The sequence below is a fragment of the Eschrichtius robustus genome, chromosome 10 (assembly GCF_028021215.1).
Source record: "Eschrichtius robustus isolate mEscRob2 chromosome 10, mEscRob2.pri, whole genome shotgun sequence".
Lineage (NCBI taxonomy): Eukaryota > Metazoa > Chordata > Mammalia > Artiodactyla > Eschrichtiidae > Eschrichtius > Eschrichtius robustus.
In genome coordinates, this window is record NC_090833.1 from 33,794,656 (window position 1) to 33,817,896 (window position 23,241).

Here is a 23,241-nt window from a genome sequence, read left to right on the forward strand (position 1 = left end):
AGGTTAAAAGTGGTGTGTTAAAATCTCCAATTGCAATTATAGTATTTCCGAGTTTTCAATGGTGTGAATTCTACTATATAATCTTCCATCCTCTTTGTGGTTTACTGCCATTTGCCTCGAGATCTACTTTATTGTTTTAATTATAGTTAATGTTTACTGAGCATTTACTGTGCCCCACACTCTGTGCTTACAGCTTCACACAAATTACTTTATTTAATTACCAAAATAACTCTAGGGATATTGATAGAAGTGTATTCAGGTTTTATGGAGATTGGAATTGATATAGTATTGAAGGCTTCCTTAGAAAAAAACACAATTATGAACACAAAGTTAGACACGAAGATGGATGCTTATTCAGAATAAGAAAATAAATATAACAAATTGAGCAGCCCCTGCAGGTGAGCTTAAGCTTCATTAACTTCACCTAAATCTGCCTCCAGAGACAGATGTTCTCCTTAGTTCCATGTTTATAGATGAGAAGACTGAGACCTTGGTTGAGTAAATCACTCAAGATTGCAGTGCTGGAAATGGACTGCAGAGCCCTCGCCTTTATCCACTGCCTCTCATTGCTATCACTGAGAGTGCACCAGTGTCAAGTATCAACTTGTTATGATTTCAAATCCATGTTTGGAAAGCTTGTTTTGGACAAGTTGGTTGTGGTTTGAACTTACTGTGAATAACTTTTTTTTGATGAAATTGTTTTGAAGTTGGATATTAGGACTTTCTGACAGAGCTTTTGTACCTGGAGTGGACAGGAGCATTACATGATTGATACCAGGGTAATGGCAGTGGTACCCATCACATGATGGACTTTTAAATGATAAAAACCAGAGGTTTGATCAGCAAGTCTAGGGTGTTCCATCTGGGCAAGGCTACTCTTTGCTGATCCAAATAGTTCTGCAGAGCTCTTGAGACACTTGCTCCTACCCTAGCCAGGCTACTCTTGGTCAGCAGTGGCGCTAAACTGTGCTGCAGTCTCAGGAAGAGAAGAGATATCCATTCCTGCCCTGGCACTACTAGCCTCACAGGCAGTGGCGCAAGCCATGTGAGGGTCCCTGGAGTAATAACCTCTGGAGCAACCTTTGCCAAAACTGGTACTGGGACCTAAGCCAGCAGCTGATACCCGACTTTTAGTTGGAAGGAATGAATCTACCGGGAACCAACTCATAGAAGGGTATACCTGAACTAAATTTGGACTTTATTGCTTTCATTCATTCCCCCCTTTGCCTGGAACAACAGTATAAATTAATATATCATTGATTTTGTTATCGAAAATTCAGTCCTTGTCCCCAATGTCGAATAAAAATAACAAGGGCAAGGTTTTGAGGATAAAGAAGAGAGAAATTTATTGATATACCAGCAAATGAGGAGGGTAGCAGACTAACATCTTGAAAACTGCTGTCCTGCCTTCTGGGGAGAAAGCAGGCATATTTAAAGGAAAATCTTGGGGCTGGGGTTAAGAGGAACAAACAAAAACAGCAAGAATGCCCACCCACATTAATCAGTAACAAAGAATGCACGATAACAAAGAATGTAAGTTTTAGTTCCCAGCAACGGAGGGAGAAGACAGGGAAAACAGTTTCACTTAGAAATCATGCATCAGGGACTTCCCTGGTGGCGCAGTGGTTGGGAATCTGCCTGCCAATGCAGGGGACACAGGCTCGAGCCCGGGTCCGGGAGGATCCCACATGCCACGGAGCAACTAGGCCCATGCGCCACAACTACTGAGCCTGTGCTCTAGAGCCCGCGAGCCACAACTACTGAAGCCCGCACGCCTAGAGCCCCCGCTTGTCGCAACTAGAGAAAGCCCGCGTGCAGCAACAAAGACCCAATGCAGCCAAAAATAAAATAAAAATTAATTTAAAAAAAAAAAAAAAAGAAATCATGCATCAAACAGTTTTAGCCTTGTGGCCCTGTCAGTTCTAACCTTCCATATCTATGGGAGTGAGGGCAATGACGTCATCTGGCTACTTCCTGCTGAACAGGGGCAATGTTAAAATTGAGGAGGATTAGAGGAGAGAAAGTTCTGGACTTTCACTTTAAAGAATTCTCTTGTCCCAAAAGATGCTCTAGAATCCTGCAAGATATGCAGAGAGGCTTTTTCTTTTTTCTTTCTGGCTTGACATCACCTCTTCTTGTAATAGCACCTTGAGGCCATAAGGTTGCAGTTGGCAATCAGGTTCTCAGTAGTACAGAAATGTGTCTGAAACCATGTTCAGAATGGCCATCCAGCTCATTTTGGATGCCTGAACCAGTTACTCTACTTTGATTTTTAAATGTATTCTTTTTCTTACTGGTTAAAGCAGATGTACAATGCATGTCTCTGACAGGTCACAAACAGGCTGTTCTAATCTAAGTTAAATCATGTAAAAGCCAGAATAACTTCGCCATACCTCAATATGTGAAAATTTCTTCTATAATTTCCCCTTTTTGTTTGCAAATGTTTCGATAGAAAGCACTGATGATCAAAATACTTGTCGCTTGATGCCAGGGTGGCTGCTGCCGGCCCTAGGTCCACCATGCCCCTCAGTGCCAGGCCTACTCTGTGTGTGTGTGTGTGTGTGTGTGTGTGTGTGTGTGTGTGTGTGTGTGTGTGTGTGTGTGTGTGTGTGTGTGTGTGTGTGTGTGTGTGTGTGTGTGTATGCCTAGTTATCCACATTGGAGGAAAACTAATCAAACATAGTGAACAAGCTCAGACGTATGCTAACGAAGAAACATTTTATAGTCTCTACGCTTTATCAGTTATACCAAATTGTCATTCAAACATTGTATATGTGCTTTTAGCAGTATACTCAAAGCAAGCAGTGATACATGTCATGAATAGTTATACTCTTGACGACAACTTCACTAAAGAATTTTCTTTCCAACCTGAACAATGGAGTTAAAAGTATGGTTAGAAGTAAAACAATAACTTTCCATTTTGATAGAAGACAAACATTTGGTAAACAGTTTAATTAAATTAGTTGGATGGGACTTCCCTGGTGGTCCAGTGGTTAAGAATCCACCTTCCAATGCAGGGGATGAGGGTTCGATCCCTGGTCGGGGAACTAAGATCCCACCTGCCGTGGGGCAACTAAGCCCACGCGCTGCAACTACTGAACCCGCACGCCACAACTAGAGAGAAGCCTGCACGCCAAAACCAGAGAGAAGCCCGCATGCCGCAACGAAGAGCCCACGCACCACAACAAAAAGATCCCGCATGCCACACTAAGACCCAACGCAGCCAAAAATAAGTAAATAAATAAATAAATATTTTTAAAATAATAATAAATAAATTAGTTGGATGGTTCTTACAGGCCTGGTCCAGATTTTTGGGTCAGCTGCCTACCACTACTGTTACCTTCTTCTCATTCTGGTATGGGTGTCATTTGTGGTCAGCAGTCTTTTCTATAGACAGTCCAATGCAGAGGCCCTTCTTAAGCGGAAAACATGAAAAGTCAATTTCCTTCAGGGACTTTCCTGGTGGTCCAGTGGCTAAGACTCCGTGCTACCAATGCAGGGGGCCCGGGTTTGATCCCTGGTCAGGGAAGTAGATCCCACATGCTGCAACTAAGAGTTCACATGCCGCAACTAAAGATCCTGAATGCCACAACTAAAAGATCCCCCATGCTGCAACTAAAGATTCCGCATGCTGCAACTAAAAGATCCTGCATGTCGCAATTAAAAGATCCCACATGTCGCAACTAAAAGATCCCACATGCCGCAACTAAAAGATCCCACATGCCGCAACAATAAGATCCCGCATGCTGCCACTAAAGATACCGCACGCCACAACTAAAGATCCTGCATGCTGCAACGAAGATCCCACATGCCACAACCAAGACCCAGTGCAGCCAAATAAATAAATAAATAAAAGAGTCAATTTCTTTCAATTTTGCTGCACATACGCTAGTTAAAGAGTACCTGATAAGGGTCCTTTTGTCTAATTTGGAGACAGTCCTTTAAATGATGTCTTTTCCAGGGTGCATAATCTCCTAGTTGCAAGTCACAGGGCATCTGATCTTCATCCAAAGATAGATTACTGTGACTGGCTTTAGAAACAAGCTTAGAACATTATTTTAATAATTCAATTAAACTTTACAATAATGTAACATAGTAACAAGGAGCCATCTTGGATGTAGAGAATAAATACAAAACCTCAAATACAAAACTTCAATATCCAAAGGTATACTATTGAAACATAATTTTTCTCTCTAAATTATCCTCATTTCTACTAAATCTAGCCAAATTAACACATTACTGACCAGGGGATTTTTGCAGAAACTAACGCCCATGGCTGGCAATTTGTTATGTTAAGTGAATATTGAAACACCTGCGTCTGAGTAAATATCAGCAACTTTTTTTGCACTTAATGTATTTATTTGAAACTTTGTATACATCTTACTAAAGCATTCTAATATTTCCTTAGAGTGTGATAGGCAGTATAGCAGGCACCTCTGTGCAGGGGAACAGAACGTCTATTACAAATATACCGTGTTTCATTGCGCTTTCCCCTGGAAGAGCAGACTCTACACTTCCCGGCAGCATTTTTTTTTAGTCCTGTGGGTATTATTTCCTCTAGAATATGTTCTTTTGTTTTACCTGATAGTCGACATGGTGGATCCGTGCGGGGGGCTTGAAGGACCAGGTGTGGGACTACCACTACATTCACCAGAATGGTCAGTTATCCATTCTCTAACTACTGCTAACAAAAACTGCTTGTAAGTCATTTTATTCTGTGCAATAAGGCTACAATAAATTTTAAACGCATTGAATAAACCGCAATTACTCAAATAGACACCCACTTTCTTAAACCATTTGCGAGTTTTCCGGAGGATACTGAAGTTTGCCAGATACTGATTGGATTGATCGACTCCTTTCATATATTTATTATACTCTTATATACAAGTGGGCTTAGTTATCTGATGGCCAGTCCTCCTGCATTCCTTTCCTGTAGATGCTATGGAGGTGTCTTGAATAGTTGTCACCATGCGGACTAGCCTCTTGTCTTTCCATATAAGAAGAATCACTTCTCCCTTCCGTAAGAATGTCATTTCTCCCCTCTGTAGATTTTTAGATTTCTCCTTTAATTGGTTTAGTAGACCACGATTCTCTCTTATTTCAGATGTGAACACACTGTTGTAATAACTGTCTTGGTAAATATGGTGCCATGAACCAAGATAAGGTTGTAGGACCAACAATATTGTTTCTTGCAGTTTCTTTCCTTCACCCATGTAAATCTCAAGGCTGCATATATATCCAGTTTCACTTTCGCTAACCATCCTGACTAAAATTCCATATTTTGTAAGTTTTCCAGGATTACAGGTTTTGAATCTGAGTTGTCCTCTCCACCTTATCATTGCCTCATCAAGTGATAGCTCTTGTTTGGGTATATAGATCAATTGAAATTTTGGCAGAAAATAATCCAAAAGAGGTTTAACTTTTGAAATTCTGTCTGCAGGAAGTGGAATTTCTGAGTTATCGTTAAAGTGAAGAAATGTTATTATTTGTTCAAACCTTCTTCTCGTCATAATCTTTGGAAAGATAGGTGTTTCAAGTAAGAGATCAGTTGACCAATGTTCTTCCCAGTGTGACTTTCTTTCTTTCTTTTTTTTTTTCAGAATTAAATTTTATTTCACTTTGATAGAAACCGTGAAAAAGATTTACATTTTCGCACGTTACAGCACAACATTTCAACGGAATATTTCTTGCCATAAATTAGATCTTGCTGATTTATGTAAGTGAAACAACAGTTTATATTCTTCAAGATAAAAGCAAAATGACTTAGTAAATGATTATTTAAAACTGTAAATACAGACATAAACGTATGGCTTCATTATTAACATCCTATACTGCCCATACGAAATCATTTCCATCATCAAGTAGCACCCATTTATAAAGATGCATTCCTAACTGTGTTCTAGCCAGTTGGAACACAGCAGAAAAATTAACAGTTCAGAAATATCAGGTGTACATTTTTGCTACATATTACACTGGGTGGTAACTACACCACATGTATTGAGTTCTGACTAACTTTTATTACCCATAAACTTGCTTTCAAATAATGTTAACCAATAATCTGAAAAAGCTATTTAAAATCAAATAATTGCTACTTTTATGTTTGCACAGAAACGCTCTGACAACAGTGAAAATTTCAAATAAGTTCATTGGCAGAAAAAAGTAAAGCAAATTTTTTGAATGGACTGTTCATTTCCTACAGCAGTCGGTTTCAAACATATGTGCAAACTAAGTAAACTAAAACTCTATGCTACGAGGAGAATCATCTTAGAGCAAATCATCTTAGAAATTACAATTTGTAAGATCAGTCTTAAATATTTCAGAACATACTAGAATATGACCTAATTATTCTTTCAGTTAATTACAGAAAAATACAACCACAGAATTATTCTCGTTACCTGGACTGAAGATTCAAGTAACTCTGCCGGCCTAAATGGCAGACAAAGGTCCAGTTTAAGAAGTAGCGTAGAAACTTTGAAGGGATGTCTGGTTTCTTTCTACAAGTATGAATACGTTTTCAATGCCGTCACGTCTGTGATTCAGAATGTCAAATTACAGCACGTATTGACAGCAGATGTCTATGGCAAGTAGGCAATATTTGGTCCGTTATGAAGGATATAAAAGAAGAAAGAACACATTTCTTTTCTAGAGAGGAAAAAAGAATATTAAGTAGAAATTATATTCAGGAAAGAAAAACCTGGTCCCCAAAATAAAAGGGCCATTAATTGAAGACAGCAATATTACTCTTTATTGACACTTAGAAGCATTATCCCTATTATTAGGAATAATGTAATAACACCTTATTCTTATTATGTATTATAATCATTAAGTACGTATGAACACATATATAAAAATACACGGACTTCCCTGGTGGCGCAGTGGTTAAGAATCTGCCTGCCAATGCAGGGGACATGGGTTCAAGCCCTGGTCCGGGAAGATCCCACATGCCATGGAGCAACTAAGCCCGTGCACCACTACTGAGCCTGCACTCTAGAGCCCGCGAGCCACAACTACTGAGCCCTCACACCACAGCTACTGAAATTCACACGCCTAGAGCCCAAGCTCCGCAACAAGCGAAGCCACCTCAATGAGAAGCCCGCGCGCCACAACAAAGAGTAGCCCCAGCTCACCGCAACTAGAGAAAGCCCATGTGCAGCAATGAAGACCCAACGCAGCCAAAATTAAATAAATTAATTTTAAATATATATATACAGATACTGCATGGTGACTAAGCAATTTGGGAATAAGTCCAGAGTCTAAGTCACAGCATGCATAAACTGTTTATGTCTTAACTGCTCATTTATACCTGAACAAGTTTTCATTAAGCATATTAATAATTTTCAAGGGATGTAATAAAAAATCTGGTTGCAGTATTTTATTATTTTGCTGAATTACATTTGGGAGAAAGAAGCTAGCTGCTTTACTTATTTTAATACTAATATATTCTGGATCATGTTACACAAATACATACATAGAAACTTAAAAGATCATAAATTTTCCATGAGGAGATTTATTTAGTCTGTGTCATTGGTGTGTATTTGTAAAACATTTTAACACTGCAAACATTAGAGGTTTCAAGATCGGACAAAGGAAAAAGCTTATACTCTACAATGATGATGCTGGTGTGTACTTCTCCACAAGGCCTCTTAGTGACATCAATCAATAGGAGTTAGGAGTTTATCAATGAACTGCTTGATATCCATCATTTCCTGTTGACATGAACTGTGTATCATGCCTCCATAGGTTTTGAAGGTTACATTGGCTGGATTTACCAATGTTTTTAGCCTTTCAGCAGTAAGAGAACCAAACATTAGGGGAACTAAAGGATCCAAATCTCCATGGCACTGAAGAATAGAAATGTCTCTATTCAAGCCACTGATAGGACCGCGTGGAAAGGAAGCCCGCAGGGGCAGCCAGCAGCTGAGAGCAGTGACGCCGGCCAGCTTCTGCTGTGTGGTCAGTGCCGTGTACAGAGATAAAGCTCCTCCCTGAGAAAATCCTCCCAAAATAATTCTGTTAGAACGAATGCCATTCTTCACCTCTTGCCTTATCAAAGCTTTTACACTTTCTGCTGCCTGTTTAATTCCAGTTTCATCTTCCTGTGAATCTGGTGAAAGACCAATAATGTCAAACCAAGAAGGCATGGCCATGTTCATATTTAACGTTACAGGCATAACCGGTGCATGCGGGCAGATGTATTTGATGTGGGCGCTTCTGATACCTGCCAAGTCTTCTGCCCACCCATGCCCTGTATCTCCCAATCCATGAAGGAAAATCACCGCAGCGGTGGCCTTCCGGACGGCGGGCACAATGGCGGGCAGCGGGGCCGACATGTTATTGAGGCACATACACCGGCTCGACCGACCGCGCATCGTAACTGGAAGGCGGAGCGGGCACCGGGCTGCAGCCAAGGGGGTGCGAGCGCCAAGTCTGGCCCGCCCACAGGGGCGCCCAGTGTGACTTTCTTATTTGTGCAATCAAAATTATTAATCCAAGAAACTTCATGTTACTACTGGTTACATCACTCCACTTTAAAGCCTTATCATAATTTTTATATGACTTTTCATTCTGTTGATGATACAAGTTTGTTTGAGAAGTGACCAACTCGAAAAAGTCGTTACCAAAAATTAATGCTGTTATTTCACTAACACTTTGCAGGTTATTACATTCAGTAGTTACACCTGACACACCTGTAAAGTCTTCTAATTTCTGTCAAATGCTGTCTTCAATCCACTCTTCTGTAGAAGCAAAGGAGCATTCTCCACCACTGTGAGTTTCATTTTCACGTTCTGTATCAGAATCAATCACTAAGGTTTTTTGTCTTTTTGTTGGTCTAACATTCACATCATCTGAATCAGAACTATATTCTGAAGAACTATCACTTTCCAGGATACTAGTATATATGTCGCTCAGACAATCAGAGAAAATATCTGCATAAAATTCATCAAAAAATTCTTCTTCACCCAAAATCTCGTGATGCATCATTTTTTAAAATTTTACAGTAATAAGCTTGCGTTTATAGTATACACAAGGTTGGAACAAAAACCTAATGGAGCAAAATGTGAACGATAACAACAATCATAAGTTGTATAATGAACCCTTGATCAATTTTATTTTATTTATTTATTGATTGATTGATTGATTGATTGATTTGGCTGTGTTGGGTCTTCGTTGCTGCGCACGGGCTTTCTCTAGTTGCAGCGAGTGGGAGCTACTCTTCATTGCAGTGCACAGGTTTCTCACTGCGGTGGCTTCTCTTGTTGTGGAGCACAGGCTCTAGGCGCACGGGCTTCAGTATTTGTGGCACGCAGGCTCAGGAGCTGTGGCACGTGGGCTCAGTAATTGTGGCTCGCAGGCTCTAGAGCGCAGGCTCAGTAGTTGTGGTGCACAGGCTTAGTTGTTCCGCAGCATGTGGGATCTTCCTGGACCAGGGCTCAAACCTGTGTCCCCTGCATTGGCAGGCAGATTCTTAGCCACTGCACCACCAGGGAAGTCCCAACCCTTGATCAATTTTAAGCTTTAACAACTTCACACGGTGATATTAATTGTATCACTCCCTAAAAACATACTGATAAGTCTCCGGTCAATAACGTTCGGGTAACAAAAGATGTATTAATACATCTCCAGTCAATAATGTGTTAAAGGGACTTCCCTCGTGGTCCAGTGGTTAAGACTCCACGCTCCCAATGCAGGGGGCCCAGGTTCAATCCCTGGTCAGGGAACTAGATCCCGCATGCTGCAACTAAGAGTCCACATGCTGCAACTAAAAAGATCTCGCATGCCGCAACTAAAAGATCCCACGCGCCTCAACTAAAGATCGCACATGCAGCAACGAAGATCCTGCGTGCTGCAACTAAGACCCAGCACAGAGCCAAATAAATAAATATACATATATATATATATTTTTAAGTATCTTATAAAAAATAATAATAATGTGTTAAGACTAATTTGTTCAAAATAAGCCTGGTTTCCATAAACTTGGCCTGATTATTTGCATAAGTGTAATTGCTCATATAGGCTCTCTTAAACTGGCTGCACTGGAACTTTTCATTAGGAATCCCAGATCGAACTTTTAAAAGGCCCCTCAAGGCTAGGAAAGCCATGCTAATGGCTTGCCTTCAGAGTCTGCCTGTGATATCTATAGATTTGGGTAAATTCCTCTCTTCTCCAGGTCTCCAGAATATCTTGAGATTCCTGCACCTGACAGGAGGTGATTTTCCTCATTCATCTGACAAGACTTCTGGGAACCCAAGAGTTTCCAAGCTCTGGAGGGATCAGATAGAAAGCAAAGATAAATGCTTCAATTCTACTTACAAGGGTATAATTTACCAAGTTGTTATAAATCATAAGTAGCTTAAGGGGAAAGGTTTCTTTACATCTGAAAAACACAGATTAAAAGCCAGTAATATTTCAGATAAAAACCAAAAAATTACAACCATATTCATCAGTTCACTCAGCCTATGTAACTAATCCTTTTGCTAACAGTTTATGAAACCATCAGGGTTTCCATTAGAATTGTAATTTCTACCCAATTCAGCAGTATGATCTGAAAGTTATCAGAAAGCTGTACTTGTCAAAAAGTCCTTTCTATGATTCGTCTTAAAGACGAAGCAGTTTTGCAAAGCATCAGAGTGAAATAATAACTGTCTACGAATGACAAAAAACATAAAGGTGACGGTTAAAGATCTGATTACAATGCAGTTGACAAAGAAGCTTAACTGAGTGTTATGACGTACGACATTTTAAGTTAATAACTAGAATTATGACTGATAACAATACCAGGATACATCCAAATTTTAGGAACTTCATCTAATTTCTAGAACATTTATTTTAATAAGATTTACTCATACAATATAACGTAAAAAGGTTTATCACCACTCACCTGACAATGTTTCCAATGTAATTTAACATACAAAATAATTCAAATTAATTTAAAATTTCTCTCTGAGATACCTCAGGGGCCCATTGAAACATCCCAAAGTTAGTTAGAGGCTAAAAGAACTTCATTTAGAATTTGATCCTTGGGAAGTTTGTCAAAAATATCAACAAGTTTTAAAACACCTGGTCAAATAGGATCATAAGTCACTATGAAACAATACTTATTTTAACAAAAGTAACAATAAAAGATTTCAGAGTCAAATACAGAACATTACAATAGATCACTAAAGATCACTTAAAAAGTGAAGAAACTTAATTTGTTATCAAAAGCAGCTCAACATTCCAGGAAAAACTATTCTCTTGACAGAGAGAGAGTAAACCAAAATCCAGCCTTGTACCAGCTCACTTTTAATAACAAATTCATCTACTTAATTAAATTCAATCTAATCTTAGCCAGTTTTGACCACGCATAAAACTCTCTTCTCAAGGTTCCTTTCCCACAACCGTTCCATCACTTCCTATATCCGTATAAGTTTGTCCTCCTCTCTTTCCCCCTCATTTAGAAATAACTAGCTTCAGGACAAAATTACTCTTTTCCCTTAACAAAAATATCTCCATTCTTCTCACCTTCTCTTACCGACAACATGTATCCTACTTTATTTACATACTGAAATGTTTCCCTTATTATTTCTAGTAGTTTTTAATTGCACATATATTACAATTTTTAACCCTTAAAATGAAAACCAAGAAGCAAGCAATTATGAACTGTTTGTCATACCAGTATTTCCTGACTGGCAAACTTAAGAACATATTCCATAACCTCTAAAAATATACATTTTTTTCCACAGCATAATTTTTCTTCCATGTGGTAAAAGATGTGTATCTAATAAACCCAAACATCTTTAGTTTTTCTCTCATAAGAAGACAAAAGTAGGCAAACTCAGACTTGTCTAGCAGTCTGTGTCCAGTGTTTTATCTTATTAAAAAATGATCTAGATCTTCAATGAATTCTCATCATTTAACTTTCTCTTACTAGGAGCATACTAAAAATCCCCCAGTTGTGTAAAATACACCCTAGGGAACAACTACAAGATGGAAAAGCGCTCTCATTTCCCATTTTCCTTTTAGACAAAGGCTTATAGCTATAAGTTGGCCATTCGGCCAGAATTCTTCCCAAAGGGCTTTCAGATGGAATTAAAACGGCACCTCCCATGTTTAAAAGCAAACAAATGACGAAAGAACAACAACAAAGGAACCAACCCAAAATATATCAAAACGAAGGCCAACCAAACAAACAGGAACCTTTCAAAACTCAAAAGAGAACAAAAGGGAACGACTTCGCTGGGTTCCCTGGTCCCACTCAACCATGACTTCCACACCAACGGCGCCACAAATGCCTCCTAACAGGCTGGAAGATTCACAACCTTCCCCAAAAGTGTGGAACCAAGGGGGGGGGGGGGGAGGCACTTCCCCAAATGGCCAAGGTGTGGCAACTCTTCCTCAAAGAAGGTTCAAGCTACAGGAGACCACGTTCTCTTCAAAGAGAGAGACGGGAGTAAGATGGGGCTCCAGCCGCTGGGACAGCCCCTCACTCTCTCCCCAGGAGGCAGTACTCCCACAGGCAAGGGCTCCAAGCCCAACCCAGGGCACCCCTCTCTGCTTCGACAGCGTTAGGCGGGAGGTCGAGAGCGGGATGCACACCACAGGGGCGCCGACGTGCCTCCTGGCTGGCTCAGCCAATTTTGTTACCAAAAATTCGGTCCTAACCCTGATGCCAAATGAGAATAAGAAGGACAAGGTTTTGAGGATAAAGGAAAGAGAAATTTATTGATTGCCAGCAGATGAGAAGGGTGGCAGACTAATGTCCTGAAAACTACCGTCCTGCCTTCTGGGGAGAATGCAGGTGTATTTAAAGGAAAGTCTTGGGGCCACGGTTAAGAGGAACAAGCAAAAACGGCAAGAAGGCCCGCCCACGTTAATCAGGAACAATGAATGCACAGTAACAAGAATGTAAGTTTTAGTTCCCAGGAACAGAGGGAGAAGACAGTAAACATTTCGCTTAGAAACCATCCATAAGTTTTAGCCTTGTGGCCCTGTTACAGTTTGGAGGATGTTATTTATTAGCTTGTTAAAAGACATTATTATCCTGTACGCTACTGACTTGTGAAATACTATTATAAATGATAATTCCTGCAGTTAACCGGTGTTAAATAAATTACTGGCAAAGACAATCTCAGTCTCTGAGCATAATTTGCCCCCCAACAATGAGAATTTTAAGGACTGCAGAGGGGGAGAAGCTAAAGGGAGCGAAGATAAGAAAGGGCTGGAGGAGAACCGTGATGCCCCTAAAGAGGTGGAAGGAAATGGGCTCCACAGCCCAGGTAGAGGGATGCGCCTAAGACAAAAGGGAAGGGGAGAAACTTAAGGACAAGAGGTAGAATGAGGCATGAAATTGACCGAGCTTGTCAGGGCCTAGATACATATTTGTTTATTTACCCAATTTACTGAGCCCAACTCCGTCCAGGCACTGGATTCCAAAAGGGCAGCAGCCGGGCCCGGGCACCCCATATAACGCGAGCAGCCAGGGAAGGAGGCGAGCGGGAGGTGGGACCGAGGGAGCAGAAGCCGCCGCCGTCAGAGCTCAGTCACGGGGGTGCTAAATTAGTCCCGCGGATAATAAACCCCTGGCAGCGCCCACGAGCCACGCGCGCTTTGAGCGGCGCCGGAAGTGGCGTCACCGAGCCGGGCGTCCCTTTCAACTAATGGCCGCGCGGTCCGCCGTCCGACGGTGACCCGAGCGGCACCTGGGGAAAAAAGGCGGGAGGCCCATAAGGCGCGAGAAGAGACCACCCATTCACGTCATTACGCGAGTTACCAGAGCAGCGTAGTCGGGGACGGGCGTCTCTTCCAGCTTCCCTTTCGCCGGTTAACCTAGCTCAGGGTCACCACGCCTTCAACCTGAGGACCGCCTCACGCCCGAAGGTGCCCCCAGTAAAGATGGCGGATAGGCACGGAGGAAAAGCCGGAAGAAGGCGGAGTGGGAGGAGCCGGCAGGGGGCGTGTCCTGGCTGCAGAGAGGTTCGGATGGGCGTAGCCAGCAGCCCCCACTGGGCTTTCCATCAAGGAGGCGCACACACCGCAGCCAGCCGGGTCCCTCCGTCGTCTTCTGGGGGCGGGTCACCACTGGCTCCGCCCCTGTCCGGAAACCTCCCTCTTGGAAGGTGTCACCTGAGTTTCCGAGATTTGACGGGAGTTGGGACGCTGACCTCCAGTCCCTCGGCAATGGAGAGCACCCAGGAGAAACCCGCGGAGTCTAGTTCCCCCGTCCCCGGGTCCGAAGAGCCTGCCGGCTTGGCCAGGGACCCCGACGTGTTGCCTCCCAAGGAGTCGGAAGGCTGCGCCCGGCCCCTGGAGACGGCCCCCAAGAAACTCTGTGGATATTTAAGTAAGTTTGGCGGCAAAGGGCCCATCCGGGGCTGGAAATCCCGCTGGTTCTTCTACGACGAGAGGAAATGCCACCTGTATTATTCGCGGACCGCGCAGGATGCAAATCCCTTGGACAGTATCGACCTCTCCAGTGCAGTCTTTGACTGCAAGGCGGACGCCGAGGAGGGGACTTTCGAAATCAAGACTCCCAGCCGGATTATTACCTTGAAGGTAAATGGAGCAGTTTTTTCCTTTTCAGCTGGGATGAGATCCCAGGGCACAGCAGGGCGCAGGTGGGTGGTCACAGTAAACTTAGGATCATCACCGACCCTGATCAGCCCAGTGAACCCTGGGTGCCCAGGGTTTTGTACTTTCCAAAGCACATTCACACCCACTTCCTCATTGGGTTCCCGCAACAAAACCCGGGATGATGGACCCATATTACGGATCAAGAAACTGAGTCACAAAGAGATGAAGTGACTGGTCCGAGGTCACACAACTAAAAAGTGGTGTAGCCCACACTTGGAATCCCATAGCTTTTCTACTTCTCAGTACTGTGTCAAAACTTTTACTTTTAGGTGTGGCTAACAATGCTGTTACCTTAACTTTCTTACTTGGGGCTGAAGTATAGTCAAGATATGAGCTTTGCCATCCTCTCTCAAGGCCCGGATCCTGAATTACTTTTCTTGATGTTGTGGCCAAAGGGAGTGAATGCTGAGAAAACGTTGGCAGAGATTGGGAGATAAATACTTAGGTTTCACTGATCAACCTAGATTGTTCATTGATGCACGTCTAAATCTGTTTTCTCATCAGTAGGTTTTGTTTTATTATCATATTTAACTGAGAAAGCCTGAAGCAGTGCAAAGGCCATGTGCTTTGAAATCAGACAGGCTTGGATTCAAATTCTACATCAGCTACTTACTAGCTGTGTGACTCTGGGCAAGTTAACCTCTTAGTACCTAGATAGTTTGTGAGATTTATAACAGGGTGTGTAAGCACCTGGCACATCACAGGCACCTACAGGTTCCTGAATTAATCTCAGTGCCTAGAATACAGCCTGGCACCTAGTGGGTCCTCAATAAATATTTGTTGAATGAACACACATAGTGATAGAACCAAGGTCAGAAAGTTCATGTCATGTCAAGAGGAAGTGCCCTAGAACTTAACTGGAAAGACAGGTGTGGGCTAAGAGTTCTAGAATTCACAATCATCAGAGGAGAGTGTGCCAGAAGACTGCCTCCTCCCTGGCCCCCTACCCTGTCTTCCCACACCTCCACCCCTACTTCCAGCCAACTGGGCATCTCTTGAGCCCCCTGGATATAGCCCACAGCTTTAGTTCCACTTTACTGTCTGGGCCAGGCTAGTGACCAGGCTGGGGGGTGGGGGGGATCAGCAAAAATAATGCAAATTAGAAATTCCAGGCCAGGAGGGCAGGCATTTTAGGGTTACATGGCTTATGGGTCATGTGTCTGCTCCCACACATTGAATGCTGTCTACAGGGTCGCTAATGTGCCTTTTACTATTCCATTGATCCGTGTGTGTGCCTGGCACTGTGCTAGGCACTGGGGTGTGGCGCAAAATCAGACCTGCCCCCTGGGGCTCAAACCACTTAAGGTCTTGTGAGAGACCGACAGGGAGACTGGCATGCGCAGTAAAATGTTCTGTAAGGACAGTATGATAAGTCTATTCCAGAAAGGTGCCGTGACAGGAAGGGTCTGTTCCACTGAGTAGGTGGGGCTCTCCAGAGAGGGCCTCATGGGCCAGAGTGGGGGTGGGGTGGGAAGGGGGCGACCACACCTTGACGCTTGGAAGAGAAAATCGGTTTTCTACAAGCAGACAGAGGGAGAAGGATATTCCCGGCCAAGAGAGCCGCATGAGTAAACATAGGAAAACATGGTACAGCCTGGAATGTCCAGGAAAATCCCAGGAGCCTTGGGTATAGAGGGGCCCACAAGATGGAGTGGAAGAGCAGAGGCCCAGGGGCAGGGCATTTGTGAGGCCAGGGAGCTTGGATTTTGTCTTATGGGCTGTGGGAAATTGTCAGAGCCTTAAGCAAGGAAGCACTGTGAGATTAGAATGTCGAGAAAGGTCAGTCTGGCTTTTGGGTAGAGAACAAGTTAGGAGAAGGCCAGGCTGTGTTTCGGGAGTCCATCAGGAAGTGGTCAGGAGAGAATGACGGCCGAGCTAGAGCTGTAGCAGTGGGGAGGGAGACAAATGGGGGTGGCTAAGGATGTGAGGGAGGGGTCAAGGGTGGCTTGTGTAACTGGCTGACTGCCTGGTTGGGGCAGTCACTGACAGGAGGGAACCCAGGATGAGGAAACCACAGGGTATATAGTTATATGTCCCCCTCAGTAGACTCTTAAGTTCCAAGAGGATAGGGCCGTGTGTGTGGGCTCACCAGTGCCTTCCACAGTCCCTGACACTTATACCAGATGCTCAATATACACCTGTCCAATGAATTAATAAAATGGGCTGTTCGGGTATGGGCGGGAGCTTGTCAGCACAAGGTCATGGTGAAGCCCTGGGAGGGGCTGAGGTCTCTCAGGGAAAGTATATAGAAAGAGAAGAATGGTGGGCATCATTTTATCTGATTTGATACCTCCATGACAGGCCGAGGGCCCCTTTCAGGGAGCCCCCTAGCCTTGTGCACACCTCACCGTGGTCCTCTTGAGAAGGGGGCTTGCCCTGGTTGCCTGCTGATGTTCTCGCATGGCCTTGATTGTGGGCAGCTCTGTGACGCTCACCATCCACTCCCAGCGAGCTGCCCAGCTTCTGCAGCCCAACCGATCCTAGGCTTTCTCTATGTAAGTCACGATCTCCTGGCTGTAAATTAAAACAAATCTCTGGTCTAGAAGTGGGAGACCCGGGTTCTGGGACCAGCTCTGCCCCCACCTGCCTGGGCGACCTCAAAGCTTTAGTTTCTCCATCTATGGAAGGGGCCGATCACTCCCGCCCTGCCTCCCCAGTGGAGGATCCGGCAACATAATGGAAGTGAGAGTAGGTATGTGGACCATCCAGTGCTGGGAGACTAATGACCAGCATCAACCATACCTCATGTGGGCTGCCTGGAGGGTGCCACAATGTTGTGTGCATATGGCTTTCCAGTCCCCAATCACATCATCCCCAAAACAGGAGAGATTCTCCCCATTCCACAAAGTCAGCTAGGACACTGAGATGTCACACAGGGAGGTAATGATGCTACTAGGGCCCCAGCCAGGTCAGAATTTCAAAGCTCTCTCCCTCTCTCTTAACACCTCCAAATTCTTTTATCCAGTGAGCACATTTTGAGCACCTACTGCATGTCAGGAACTATGCTGGACACTTTACCTTCCTTACTTCATATCACCCTCATAACCACCCTGTGAAATGAGTGTTATCATCACCGTAGGACAGATGAGAAAACTGAGGCCCAGAAAGGTTAAGGAACCTCTGAGTGGGAGACCAGAGCCCGATTGTCTTCTGTTGCCAAGAAGCATGTGGTGTTTCAGAGGTGTCACCCGCAGTGACAATTTTTTTTTTTCTGGGAAGGAGAGAGTTGCCAAGCCTCCCATGACCTTCCCGCATCCTACACCCAGTGCCACCATGCGGGCACGGGGCCTTGCCAACTAACCCTTGTGCTTCTCAGGCCGCCACCAAGCAAGCGATGCTATACTGGCTGCAGCAGCTGCAGATGAAGCGCTGGGAGTTCCACAACAGCCCGCCTGCACCTCCCGCCGTCCCTGACGCTGCCCTGGCTGGGAATGGGCCCACCCTGCGCCTCGAGCTAGGTACCCAACGGGCTTGCCTCCTGCCCACACACCCAGGGCTCTTGGTGACCAAGCCTTTACCCTCCTTTTGGGAGTGAGTGGGAGGACCCCTCTGCTAAAGAAGCAGAGAGCCAGGGATGTGACTCAGGATGAGCTAGGGCAACAGTATAGCATCAAGGGCAAGAATATGGGCTCTGAGGCCAGGCTGGCTGGGCTCAGATCCTAATCCTGTGCAGTCTTAGGCAAGTTGCTTAACCTTTCTGAGCTTCAGTTTCCTTTCCTGTAAAATGAGGTTTATAAAGAATACCTACTCCTTAGGGTTATTATGAGGATTAAATGAATCCTTACACCTTAAAGGGTTGGAACAATGCCTGCACATTGTCAGAGCTCAGTAGATGTCAGTTACTTTTATGATGATGACAATTACGGGAAGATCTCAACAAATGAAACTTTCACAGAGTTGCTGTGAGGAAGGTTAATGAGAAAATGCAGTTATTGTTGTTGCTTCTTACATAAATGCTTTTGTGCTGTGAGTTGGGTAGATCCGTGATCTTATCCCCAGTGTTGCCGTGGGCAGAAGCTTCACCCCCTCCAGGTGGCCCACATGATCCCAAATCCTAAAACATCCCAGCATGGAGGAGTCCGGGAGCTCATACCCTCCTACCCCCATGCTGCAGCCAGCACTGTGACCAGCAGGTTTCACAGTTGAGACAGACCACCCACCGAGCTGCAGTGTGTCTAACATGCCTCACCCTCAGTTGACAGGGAAGCCCAATGGGCGAGGGCAGGACCTGTGGCTGGGCACCTCCTAGACCCTGCTACCCGGATGCTTTACAGACTGAGCTCATCTGCCCTTACCCTTCTCCCCACTTTTCCTTCCCTCAGTAAATGGGCTTCATTTACCTAGTTGCCCCTTCCTGGATCTCAGATAGCCGGTCCAGTCACCTGGGCTGGCCATGTCTACCCTCTGGCCTACACGTCAGATCTAGGCCCTCACTGCTATTGCCTTGGGTCAGGCCTCGACTCTTAGCTAGAAAACCACAGCAGTCTCCTCTCCAGTGTCCGCATGTCCCAGCCTGCCACCTCAGACCCAACCTCTTCACTGCAGCCCGAGCGAGCTTTCTCAAATGAGCGCCTAAGCCCCACCCCGCTTCCGTGACCGCCCTCCATGTCCCAGGCCCAGTCCCAGCTTTTTAGCACCAGACCCAGGCCTCATCCTTCCTCGTCTCACCTCTGCCTGCTCCCCCAGTGCCCGCCTCGTGCTGTGCACTTCAGCAGCACCAGAGGCGTCCCTGCCCCCTCTTCTCTGCCTGGCGAATTCCTGCTTACTCTCTATGGCCAAGCTCCACTGCCACCTCCTCCTTTTGCCAGCCTCCTCTTGGAAGCCTTCCGGGACTTTGCCTGCTGGACTCTCTGTGAGCCCTCAACACTTTTTGCGGATGGTTACATTGTGTTCTAATCACAGCGTCCTTGTCAGTCTCTGCCCCCTAGCCCTCAAGGGTGGGGGCCATGTCTTTGTCACCTGCGTCCCAAGTATCTGGTACCCTGCCAGGCACATTGGATATTTGTTGAGTGAATGTGTGAGCGAATACATTGAATTTTATCATTAATGAGGAAAGGAATGTAAAGCCCTGAGCAGAATGCCGGGTACATAGTGAGTGTTCAATGTGTGGGAACTGTCCTGATAATACAGTTATTATATGTGTACCTGCACACTGTTAACTGTCATAGTAAATGCTCCTTTTTATGGTTTATGATACTCATCTGTAATTTTCCCAGAGAACCTTCTAGGTGTTTTATGCTTGTAAGGGCTTTCTTTGGGGAAGGGTTTGTTTGCTTTTGCTTCTGCACTTCTACTCACCCTCCACTCCCATCTGCGGGAGAGCCAACAGCCCTGGCTGTGCGGGAAACTGCAGCCTGAGCTGACACAGTTGCCGGCTCCGCTTCAGTCTAGAAGCAACAAGAAACCCTCCCGAAGACAGAATTCCTGAGTGTCCTGAAATCAGAAGAACCAGGTTATCAGAAGAATGGCTTTGGTTCAGCACACTCAGCGGGCCTCTTCTGGGCCAGCCCCTGCTGTGGGCATGGTTGCCATAATGACCAGGCGCCAGTCTCCTGAGGACGGTGCGGGGAGACACAGGAAGGCGCGGTGTAGGCTTCTCCTCTGAAGCCCTTCTCGTCCCGCAGCAAGCCACACCCTCCTGGACCCAGGGCCCCTGCGAAACCTTCCCCAGAAAGACATTCCTGGAGCCCTGAGCAAGCTGGCAGGCCCTGGATTAGCTGTCTGGAGACGGCTGCCCCACCTCTCCAGTCTCCACCCTGTCTAGTCTTTCTAAGTGCAGTGACCCGACCCCAGCATGGATGATTTTCCTTTTCTTTGTTCCCCAGAGCAAGAGGAGGCGGAGCTAGAGGAGTTCCTGTGTCCCGTGAAAACACCTACTGGGCTTGTGGGCATGGCAGCTGCCTTGCAGCCGGTCCCTGCTATGCCCTTGGCCCTTCAGAATATCTCCCTCAAGCACCTGGGAACTGAAATACAGTAAGTGCAGTGGAGCTGAGGGGCCTGCCAGGCTGCAGGCAGCACCTTCTTTGGAGCTTACAGTGATATGGTGTGACTCCCCTGCAGGGAGGTGGACTTGGGTTGGGGGTTAGGGGCTTTATTTTCAATTCATTACATCATTACTTTAAAATACTACATTTGTTCTGATTTTTAAAGTCGTACACCTTCTTTGTAGCAAGTTAGAAACATCTAGAAAGATATAAATTTAAAATTACCCATAGTCCTTTCACCCAGACAAGCGTTCTTAGCATCCCTTTCTTCACATTTTCTATATACATATATGCATAATTGAGATCATATTCAATGTAATGGAGTGATGGCTTCACAAATGTCTACATATGTCAAATGCATCAGATTATTCACTTCTCACATGTGTAATTTACTGTACGTCGATCACATCTTAGCTTCTTTTTCATCTAATAATGTGTGATATATACAATTTATATTTCCCACTGGCAGGCTTTGTTTTAAATAGTTCATAAGAAGATAGCACTATGGCCTGAGCTTTGGGGCCAAACTGCCTGCGTTTGTATCCTGGCTCCACCAGTCATGGGCTGTTCCACCCTTGGCAAGTTGTTTGATTTCTCTGTGCTTCACTTAAATTATTCGTACATGTAAATACAACAGTATTTGCCTTACAAGATTAGTGTGTATGTGTTTGCGGTGGGGCGGGGAGGGGTGGTTATAAATGGGTTAATACATGTAAACTGCTTTAGAACTGTGCCTGGGGATCAGTAAGCACTTAAATATTATTCTGCTGCTATTATTGTTGCTCTAATTGAAGGGATGGAAGCTTTTGGGAATTCAGACTGTACCTAACACTGATCCTGTTTGGGTGCTTATTTTCTGTGTGGACTTCAGACAAACTGGGACCTCTTAGAAAGCAGAATAGATTGTTCCCTGGACTTAGATTAGAGACCCTGCCTCTGTGTGACTCAAGCGTAACATTTCTCTCTGTCGGCTTCAGTGTTTGAATTTGCTTGGGTAACTAGCAGGAGAGTGATGCCGTTCTCAGGAGAGAAGCAGGTTTTAGGGAAAATATGATGAGTGTCCTTTAGGGTCTACTGGCTAGAGATGGAACTACCCCACAGACATTTGGATGGAAAGGCCTAGAACTCAGGAGAGAGATCTGAGCCGGAGAGAGAGACTTGGGGGGTATGGGACCTGGTTGAGCCCCCCAGGATGAGAGGACAAGGATGGCGCCCTGCAGGGGATCTTCCCTTGGGAGGAGCTGGAGGGGACTGGGTACATGGGGAGCCTGCTGTGGGGAGAGGGGACCTGAGAAGCCCAGCCACCCAGGCAGTGTGTGTCCAGGGTGGTCTCACCAAGATTAAGCCAGGTTCGTGCCTAATGATGGCCACCCAACAACAGAAGCAGAACCGAGAACCTGCAGAGACCAAGAAAGGAAGGAAGTTTTTGAGGATCAGTCAGTTACGTGTCATAACCCACAGAAAATGTGAGACGGTTTTGCAAGTGCCCTGGCTGCTGACAGCCCCGGAAAGACCAGGGTTGCCCTATGTCTCCTGCACCCCCTTTCCCTGGCGGATCTTGGTGCTTGCTCTTGGGTCTGCCATGAGCCCAGGTCATACTCGAGGAAGGACACTGTGCTAGGTGCCTTACACTCTCAACAAGATGTCTGGACAAACCTGTGAAGTGGTATCTAATGGTTAAGTTCTCAGACCATGGATTAGACATCCAGGTCTATTGCTCAGCCCCACCATTTGCTCATTCTGTGGCTTTGGTTACCTATCCTTTCCAAATCAAAGTTCTCACTGTGCAGTGGAGGTTATAATAGTGCTTACTTCATTGGGCTGTTGTGAGGAGTAAAAGAGTTAAATGCATGTGGATGAAGATTAGATGAGTTGAATTCCTAGGGTTTATCTTAGACCTGGCCCATGCAAGGGCCCAGTCATTGTTTGTTGTGGATATGTTCCTCATCCCATTGCAGATGGGAAAATCCAGGCTCAGAGAGGATAAATGTCCTGCCCAAGGTTATCTATCCTTCCAGAACAAGTCCTTATGACCACTACTCCCATGCTGACCACGCCTTTCAGACCTAGAGCTAAACCTACACAGAAAACGATCCACGTACTGCTCCAAGCAAAGTCAATACATTTATGAAATGGAGATGCCTCTTCCAAGCACAGTAGTTTGGCTGGGCAATGGCCACCTGGGCTGTGACAGTAGTTAGTGAGCTGCCCATCCTCAGAGGAGACGTGTGCTAGGGCTTAGAATTATCTTTGCTGCCCTGAAGTTGAGGTTTCTATGCCTTCCCACACCCCAGGACTGACTGCTTGTGAGGCCCTGGACATACTGGGGAGGCTGCAGCCCCTGGACAAGGGGAAGTAGGGGCAGCAATAATGGTCACCCCACCCAGCCAATGCCCCTGGCTGTAGGGATGTGCCCCAGGGTCCTTGCCAAATCATGTGGCTTATGGTGTGTGAGATCCATGTAATGGGGCTCAGCACAAGACCCAGCACAGAGTGATACTCAGTAAATAGTGCCTCTCGTGGTCATCATTCATATTAATATGACCACCACCCTTTTATTTTTAGATGGGTAAAGTAAGAACTAAGAAGAGGAAATGACTAGCCCAAGGAGTCAGGGCTCCTTATTCAAGGTCAGGTGTTAGGAGTG

At 45.1% G+C, this 23,241-nt stretch overlaps 1 protein-coding gene, 1 long non-coding RNA gene and 1 pseudogene across 5 annotated transcripts in view; 1 reads left to right on the plus strand and 2 right to left on the minus strand.

Annotated features, from left to right (window-relative positions):
• The window catches only part of LOC137769861 (uncharacterized), a 51,190-nt gene extending 37,238 nt beyond the window's left edge, over positions 1-13,952 (minus strand). The window contains exons 1-2 of one of the 2 annotated variants that reach the window (XR_011075099.1): positions 13,751-13,952; positions 6,396-6,642 (exon numbers count right to left, since the gene is read on the minus strand). This is a non-coding gene — a long non-coding RNA (uncharacterized lncRNA). Of the gene's footprint in view, positions 1-6,395; positions 6,643-13,371; positions 13,584-13,750 lie in introns of those variants that run through there. The other variant, XR_011075100.1, reaches the window with a different exon arrangement.
• Positions 7,501-8,993, minus strand: LOC137769859 (acyl-protein thioesterase 1 pseudogene; annotated as a pseudogene).
• TBC1D2 (TBC1 domain family member 2) overlaps positions 13,768-23,241 on the plus strand; it is a 47,572-nt gene continuing 38,098 nt past the window's right edge. The window contains exons 1-3 of one of the 3 annotated variants that reach the window (XM_068551917.1): positions 13,768-14,532; positions 17,927-18,068; positions 20,436-20,583. In XM_068551917.1, coding sequence (XP_068408018.1) covers positions 13,873-14,532; positions 17,927-18,068; positions 20,436-20,583 — 950 coding nt within the window. In that variant the 5' untranslated portion in view covers positions 13,768-13,872. The remainder of the gene's footprint in view (positions 14,533-17,926; positions 18,069-20,435; positions 20,584-23,241) is intronic. The other 2 variants (XM_068551916.1, XM_068551918.1) reach the window with 2 other exon arrangements.